At 41.3% G+C, this 8,767-nt stretch overlaps 1 protein-coding gene across 31 annotated transcripts in view; it reads right to left on the bottom strand.

Moving 5' to 3' along the window:
• Positions 1-575: 575 nt before the first annotated feature.
• Positions 576-8,767, bottom strand: part of CD44 (CD44 molecule (Indian blood group)) — a 91,625-nt gene continuing 83,433 nt past the window's right edge. For 29 of the 31 annotated variants that reach the window (XM_003910038.4, XM_021925905.2, XM_031653419.1 and 26 more), the window contains one exon: positions 576-3,821. In XM_003910038.4, the coding sequence (XP_003910087.1) occupies positions 3,617-3,821 (205 nt within the window). In that variant the 3' untranslated portion in view covers positions 576-3,616. The remainder of the gene's footprint in view (positions 3,822-8,767) is intronic. The other 2 variants (XM_031653409.1, XM_031653404.1) reach the window with 1 other exon arrangement.

Here is an 8,767-nt window from a genome sequence, read left to right as displayed (position 1 = left end):
TCATTTCCAGAGTAGCTACTGAGCCTTTTGATGGTTCTGTCACATAAATCTGGTTGTTTCTCAATTTTCCACACTGCAGGCTTAGGAGTCAGCTTTTCCAGATCTGTTCATTCAGTTACCAATCAGCTATCACTTTTCAACTTCAATTTTTTGTTGCTCTTGTCTCTTCTTCCGATCTTTTGAACTCCATTGGTTGAATCCATCTGGAAATATCTCTTTATTTTCTTTTTAGAGGCTTACATGAGGGAATGAAGGTAAGTACACTCTCCTCTCTTTAACTGGAAGTCCAGGAGTAGTTCTTGGCTTTAAAAGAATGAACACTTTACTATATCTCATTTAATTTGAAACATGTGAACCACAGGTCAATCATAGAAAACCAAATTTTCTCCAAAAGAAGACTTTCAAGTTGATAGAAACCCATTTTGTTTTTGCTTTTTTAAAAAATAAAATGAGTGTGAGGCTTCAGCCACCTCAGATACCTTTGACTTTGTTCCTCTAAATTACCCAGAGAGTGCCAGATAAGCATAGTTCTGTCCCTCTCAGCCTCCCATTCTTTTAAATTAGAGACTTCTGAATCTGTTTCCTTTAGTCTTTTAATGTTAGCCTTTTAATATTTTCCAATAAGTGCTTTCAACTCAGCAATATACATATCATGCTTTCCTCATTATTATTGATCCATCAATAAATATACAAAAACCAGAGGAAGGGTGTGCTCTGAAAAGTCAAAGTAACAATAACAGTGGTCTTTGTACAGTACAAGAATGAACAATGAGCTATTCTTTGAAAACTCAAAACAAATGATTTACACAAAGACATACCTATAACATAAAGGTAAATGGACCATGTTATTCTTGTTCTTAAGTACATTTTGCTTTTCCAGATAAGTCAAATGTTTCCTCTCTCCTGCTCCTGATATAACAGTATTGAATGAATGTTGGTTACAAAATCTATTCTTGGTGTTGTTATGAATCTCAATATAAAACTTTTTGAAAGGTTCTGCTAGAAAAGCCAATTCTACCAGGCTTGAAATATGGATTTGAAGATGTCTTTTGTCTCATTTGATTTTTCACTCAGAGCTAATTTTAAGGGAAGTCCTCAGGAGACATAAAAGATTTACAACTGCAGGAAAAATTACATCTTAAGCTCTTAGGTTGCTTTGCAAAATAACTAAATGTTGGCCTTTTACTTTTATAAACAAGACCCAGTTTAATGACTTAGCCCAGGTCACCTGGAAAATCATTGGTAAAAATGACATGTAGTCAAGCTGTGCTTCCAGAGTTATGCCCTTGAGATCAAGAGAGTGAGAATACATCTTACTCCATAAACTTCAGGCTATGTTTATGTTACAAGGGTTTGTAAAGACTTGGGCAGCTCTCCACTGACAATGGCCAAGGAATAGAAGCTCTAGATCTCTCTTATGTCTATCGTGAAAACAGAGGTATATCCAAGTGAGGGACTACAACAGTAATAAAGGAAAAAAGTATTTAATTCCAAAATAAAATTGAAAATAATCTCCTGTCTCAGCCTCTTTGTTGGGAATATCTAGAAGGGGTGGAAAACCATCTCTGGCTATGAGACTTGTATCACTACCCCTCTCTCCCTGGGGGGACAGGTAGAGGCTGGTGTAACCATTTTGAACCTTGTCCCAGAGTGACTTGTTGCATTTCGGTTAAAGAGCTTGAGTGAGCCTGTCTGGGCCTCTGGCAGATCCAGTAAATCTCTGGGAAAACAAGGGGCACTTGCACACTAGTGGCAGGAACCACACATAGTGACCTAATGTCCAGTTTCTTTCAAATTGAAAATAAAAAGAAACCCAGACCACTGAATATGGAACTGGCCAATGATGTTCACAGAAAAGAAGGGAAGTTTTTGAAGATTATGGGGCAAAGTGGAGGGAAGGAGGGAGGGGAGAGGTAGACAGGGAGGAGCAGAGGCTGGGAATAGTGCAGAAAGTTGGCATCTCTCCTTTAAAGATATTCTTCAGATCAACTCTAAGCCCAGCCCTGATTTAGTTGGGAGCTTTTCTTCTTCTTTCTGCTTTGTGGTCTGAGAAGCATTGCCCGTTAAGCATATAAGTTTAGGTAACAAATGAGTTTTAGTGGGAGCCTCAGAAAGGAGATACCATTTAATAGGAGCTGTTGCTTTATAGATGCAATGGCTTCTATTACAAGCAGCCTTTGGAAGTTCTAGGACCAATCGGACACCCTGCTTGATGGATAAATGCCACAAAGGACTTGCCAAGTGGGAGATAATATGGGATTAGAGGATAAAGTCAGTACTCACTTGTTTGGTCATAAACTTGCCTATCTGGTAATAAGATTCCAATGATGGGAATCCCTGTAACCTTTAGAGGGACTCCCCAGGCACTTAACTCAACCTAAATAGCAACTGCATCAAGAGCAGACACTGATGTGTCAAAGTTTAAGTTTACAAATACAGCCATAAAAATGTCAAACAGGATCTACACTGCATCATCCTTCCCCCTTGCCAATCTCTTTCATTTCCACTGGCTTCTTCTCCTATTATAAGACATCAAAAGGCACTTCCATATTGTTTTTGTAAATCACTAATAGGGCCAGCCTCTATGAAATAGGGCCCCAGGGTTAACAAGTCATGCAAACCTAACGTGACTTTGCAAAACCTTTCACAGGAGAGAACAGTTGGCCATTAAACCATAACAGAGTCCGAAGCTCCTCAGCATCCAACTCTGATTCCAGGACAGGACAGAAAACCTTCGGAAAGTGTCAAAAACTAAACAGTGCTGCCTTCCTTGATCTTCCATGAGATATGGCTGAGAGGGTCTGAGTGGGAACTCAGGGTCTCTGAGATGAAGACTTAGAAGAGTCTTCTTACCATCCTCAGCTCTTCCTGATACATTGTAGGGACCCAGACAGTGCTGGTTTAGAAACTGAAAAATCACAGCACAAAAAGTGAAGATGGAAGAAGTACAGATGTTTATTATGAATCAGTTTAAACCCTTTTGTGCTTCTGACAAAGTAACTTTAAAAAATTATACTGATCAAAGGACCTCCAGGGTTTAATATTTTGAAAACACAGATAAATAGTTTACTACAGATAAATAGCTTCACCCTTTGTGTGTCTCCCCGAAGCATCTGAAAAATTTCTAGGGGGGTCTGTTGAAGGAGATGTGTAACTAGTACACCACAACCTCCAACCTCACTGGAAATCAATGCCGAGGGATTAGGATACTGGAAGGGCAACATGGACCCATTCAAATTTCCTCCCAGGGACCAGGCCCTATTAGCCCTGGGGAATGTCCTTAGCTGGTGGGGGAAAGGTTGGCAATCAGGAATATGTATTTGTTAGAAGTCATCCACAGCACACCTGAGGGATGAAAGTCCTCCACGTGGGAACTGGAACAATCAAATTCTTGCTGATTATTAATTGGGCCTTAATTTCAGAGAGCAATGCTGTTTTTACAAATTGGACCTGACTTTAAAGAACAAAACACAAAAAACAAAAAGAGTGAAAATTTTCTGCTAAAAAAGATTCCCAATGAAACAATCAGTAGCACATTGCATCTGTTAAGTGTCCCAGCTCCCTGTAATGGTTATGTTTCCAATGGTTGTTTCTTTCCAAGATAACGGTGTAGGTGTTACACCCCAATCTTCATGTCCACGTTCTGCAGGTTCCTTGTCTCATCAGCTGTCATAAACTGGTCTGGAGTTTCTGATGGCTCCTTGTTCACCAAATGCACCATTTCCTGAGACTTGCTGGCCTCTCCATTGAGTCCACTTGGCTTTCTATCATCCACAGCTCCATTGCCACTGTTGATCACTAGCTTTTTCTTCTGCCCACACCTAATAATTTAAAAAATGTACCATATGAGAAAGAGTGCAGTGACTCAGGCATCAGATCGTCATCATCACTGAGCACCATCATGAGGATCACTATGGTTTATGATGGCTTTAGTGTGTGCCAAGCACTGTACTAGGTGGCTTCTCTACTTTAACAACTAACAGCCAGCACTTAATGACCAGACTCTTAACAACCAGCACTCCTCAAAGCGAGGTCCCTGGACCAGCAGCAAGAGCATCCTCTTGAAACCTGTTAGAAATACAAATTCTCAGCCCCACCCCAAACCTACTGAATCAGAAAACTCTAGGGTTGGAGCCCAGTATCTGTGGTTCACAACTCCTCAGGGGGCTTCTCTGCACAGTCAAGTTTGCCAATCAGCAACTACAACTCCAGGAAGCTGGCGACATTATTATTATCCCCCTATTCCAAGAGAAGAAACCTTGGGGATCAGAAAATTCAGTAACTTCCCCCAGGTAACTCAGCAAGTAAGAAAAGAGGATTCAAACCCTGGTCTGTCTCTCAAGTTCTGATTCCCCTTCTATCATACTTTAGAATGGAAATGTTTGCCTCTTTTCAGCATGTGCGCAGTTTCTGCAGATTTAGATAAACCATCAACATGATGATTGTAAATCATTCTGATTTGTATATTCAAGAAAGTCCGATAACTTCCTCTCCCAGTCAACACTTTGTCGGCCTTGTCAGCGTTATTGCTGAATGTGCTGAGAAGAATAAAACATTTTTCTAGAGGTGTAAGGCCATCATGATGTTTTCCTAACATTGGTTACCCCCCATATAACCCTGATATAGGAAGTTTAATAACATAAGACGAATTATTCTCGTTACTTTAACATGACTTAAGACTCAAACGCAAAAGAAAATTGCCATGGAAGAGCACGACCTTGATCTTTTCCCTGGTTACTGTCCATTGCTTCACCCCACCCAGCCTGACACAATGCTTCCTCTTTCCTGTAACACATCACTGCTACACATATACAAGTCAGACTATGCTTAGAGGAAGCAAAGTTGCACAGTTTCACAACTACAAGCAAGATGGGGATGCAGGGAAGCAGATTACCTCCTGAATGCCAGACACTTTACATGTAATTTTCTATAATTCTTACAAGACTCTTTCAAAGCAGCTATTGTTCCCATAATACAGCAATGGAAACTGAGGCCAAAAGAGGTTTAATAACTTGCTCGAGGTCACATAGAGAGTAAGAATGACAGAGCCAATATTAAAATCCAGGCCTTTATGACCAAAGTCTGGACTCTGCCTGGCTCTGTCAATGCTGCCAGCCCTCTGGAGATTTGGAAACAGTATGAAGTCAGAATTGTTCACTTTGCCTCTGGATATTTGGGGTAATAGAGACAAAGCCTCTATTATTCATGATCATGGACCATTCCCTGTAGGACTGCCAAGGCCATAAACTTTAAGTTCTTGTTTGGGGAAATAGAAATTATACCTCCTCAACAGGAGGTAGATCCTGTCTCCTCTGGCATGAGGCTTGATGAGGAGTTGGGGGAAGGATGCTTGAACCGTGAAACAGATTCATGGGAACCAGGAATACAGATGGAGTCCAGCAGGATGCATGGTCAAAAAAAGGGCCTTGGAGGCCAGGTGCAGGTGGGTGACACAGTAAGACTCCATCTCAAAAAAAAAAAAAAAAAAAAAAAAAGAAAAAGAAAAAGAAAAAAAAAGAAAGAAAGAAAAGAAAAGGGGTTTGGAAGGCCTGGTTTTGAGAACTTACTGCTGTGTGACCTGGGGCAACTCATTTAACCTCTCCGAGCCTCAGTTTTGCATCAATAATACTAGGTTATTAAGAGTAGCAATATCATAGGATTGTGAAAAGCCCTTGAAACAGAGACTGTCACTAAATAAATGAGTCTATTGTTATTATTCTTGCTCTTATGAAGGATGAGGAAATAATTGTTGTTCTTGCTTTTATGCGGGGTAAGGAAACTAAGGTTTGGGATAACACTTAAAACAGTATCTGGAGCACAATAAGCTTTCAAGTGCTGTCTATAATTGTTAATATAACAAAAGCCATATGAAATGAATTTTGTTTGTTTCTCCTGGCTTCCTCCACCTACCTCGTTATTATTTACTATGAAGAGGATTTAAAAGGCTCAAGGTAGAATGCTGCTCGTGTTACTTCCAATTCTCTGGTCCCTGTGTTCTTTGGAGGAAAGTTGTCTAGTTAAAGTCATTCCCATTTGCCTAACCAATGGGTGGTTGAGGGATGGAATGAAATATTGTGGGAAAGTGATTTATGAGCATAAAAAATGTGTCTGTGCATGGGAGTGGGTGGGGATTAATTTTGTTAATCTAAACGAAGCTGATCTTGACGGTGGATAACATTTGACCTATAGAACACAGGAATATTGTGCTTAGGTTTTGGCTGGCCAGCATTTCCCTTTGGATTTATGTGTTTCTATCTGTCTGAGTACTCTCAGGAGGGTAGGATGATTCTCATAAATAACTCATTCCAATATTCAGTGCTCTAGGCATCTAATAAGTACTTTTAAAAGACAAATTCTAATTTTTAAGTTCTTCTTAGTTATAAGAATTTAAGAAGGAGCACTAGACCTGAAGGAGCTTCAGAGATGAGCTAGCCCAGCTTCTTCATTATATGAACTGGACACCAAGTCCAAGAAGTCAAGGGTATTGTCCAAATTCACAGCTAGTTATGGCACTGCAAGAATCACAGCTTGGATTTTCTGTTTTTTTGTTTGTTTTATAAAGTCTCACTTCATCAACCAGGCTGGGGTGCAATGGCACCATCTCGGCTCACTGCAACCTCCACCTCCTGGGTTCAAGCAATTCTCCTGCCTCAGCCACCCGAGTAGCTGGGATTACAGGCACCCGCCACCACACCTGGCTACTTTTTGTATTTTTAGTAGAGATAGGATTTCTCCATGTTGGCCACGCTGGTCTCAAACTCCTGACTTCAAGTGATCTGCCTGCCTCGGCCTCCCAAAGTGCTGGGATTACACGTGTGAGCCACTGTGCCCAGCCACAGCTTGGATTTTCTGACTCTGAAGATCAGAGATCCTCGTGGATCTGTGTCTTACCTTTTTCTCCTCTTCCCTTAAATCTCAGGCATTAGCTGAGCACACAGCAATCACACAGTGTGTGAAGGAGGCAGACTGGGACCTCACCAGGAAAGGGAGGGCAGGCTGGCTGGGGTTTAGACGCCAGGTAACATAGTTTTATGGCATGGCAGAATTTATCTCAAAAGATTTAGGTGGGTAACTTGGCAACTGATCTCATGACTCTTCTACCTGACAATCCTTAAAGATATTTAGGGATTTATTTTGCACTGTTTTAGAGCTGTGCCATCCAATATAGTAGCCACCAGCCACATGTGGCTATTTGAATTTAAACTAATTACAATGAAATGAAATTAAAAATTCACTTCTTCTGTCAAACTAGCCACAGTTCAAGTGCTCAGTAGCCACAATTGGCTAGTAGTTATATATTGGACAGTGGGGATATAGAACATTTCCATCATCACAGAAAGTTCTATTGCATAGCACTGTTCTAGACAGCAGGAGGAAGTTGGGTGAGCTCAGATTACGGGAGCTCCTGTGGAGCATAAGAGAATGAAAATATTTCTAAATTATGGCGATGCATAGAGAAGACCTACTGATTGGAGTATGGGTGACTGCCTGCTGGGGTTTGTAGAAAACACGATTATTCCCATTAAAGTGAAGGCTGGTGAACAGTTTTTATGTACAAGCAGTGCATAGTAAAGTCCTCATGTTTTTTTCTCCTCTTCAGACAATTCAGATGGGTTTTTGTTTGTTTGTTTGTTTGAGACAGGGTCTCACTCTGTTGCCCAGGCTGTAGTGGCACTATCGTGGCTCACTGCTGCCTCTACCTCCTGGGGCTCAAGCGATTCTTCCACCTCAACCTCCCAAGTAGCTGAGACCACAGGCATGCGCCATTACGCTCAGCTAATTTTTGTCTTTTTTGTAGAGACGGTGTTTCACCATGTTGCCCGGGCTGGTCTTGAACTCCTAGGCTCAAGTAATCCACTGCCTCGGCCTCCCAAAGTGAGCCACTGCACCTGGTGTAAGCCATTGCGTAAGCCACTGCACCTGGCCCAGATACATTCTTTAAAGGAAAATCTTCTCTGGAGCCTCACCCAGTATCTATCAACCCAGTTGACTCCTAAAATAATTATGTGCTCTCACGGAGAGGGAATAAAGCATGATTTCCCGTGGAGAGCTGTAATTCAAGGAGTCAGGTGACATGAGGAACAGCAAGGAAAGCTGTTGTGGATGATGGCAACAGTGGAAAAAGCTAAAGAAGTAATAGAACCCCCAAGCCAGCATCTTTAAGACAACGTGACTCACAGATCACTTCATCATGCAAGCCCATGAGCCATCCTTGTATGTCAACTTCAGAGATTAATGATTTTCCACTTTTGTCTTTTAACCATAATTTATATAACAGTGTCTGGCACAGGGAATGTTCTCAATAAATATTAGCCAATTCAAATTCAAGAGGCCAATACTGCCACTAAACCTCAAGATTCTTTTAAAAAAGGGATGGTACTCTTTTTGTTTTTTACCTTCTCTTTCTCCTTGCCAGGGCTGGTAGTCACAGGAGCCACTCAAAAGATGTTTGCTGAATAAATGAACACTCATTGGAGGCCCCATTTTCAACCAACCTTTCTCTGATGAAAATAGGATTCTGTATCTCTTTCTCTTAAATGTGACACTCAAAGCAGAAAAGCCCCAGCCTTTGAAGGGGATTAGAAATGGGTTGACAGCTTCAGAATCACAGAGCCCATTAAGGGGCCTGTGCAGCTGTTAACCACCCTTTAGCTGTGTGGCAAATCTGTTTTCAATTATCAAATCAGGACATAGTGATCTATGGCGTCCAAGCAGCTACTTTCCTGGTGAGATACTCGCTGTGCTGGACCCTGTGTGTCCCTGTTTG

This window comes from Papio anubis, chromosome 12 (genome assembly GCF_008728515.1).
Source record: "Papio anubis isolate 15944 chromosome 12, Panubis1.0, whole genome shotgun sequence".
In the NCBI taxonomy this organism is placed as follows: domain Eukaryota; kingdom Metazoa; phylum Chordata; class Mammalia; order Primates; family Cercopithecidae; genus Papio; species Papio anubis.
The sequence above is the reverse complement of the archived record's forward strand: the minus strand, read 5'-3'. Positions and strand labels throughout refer to the sequence as shown.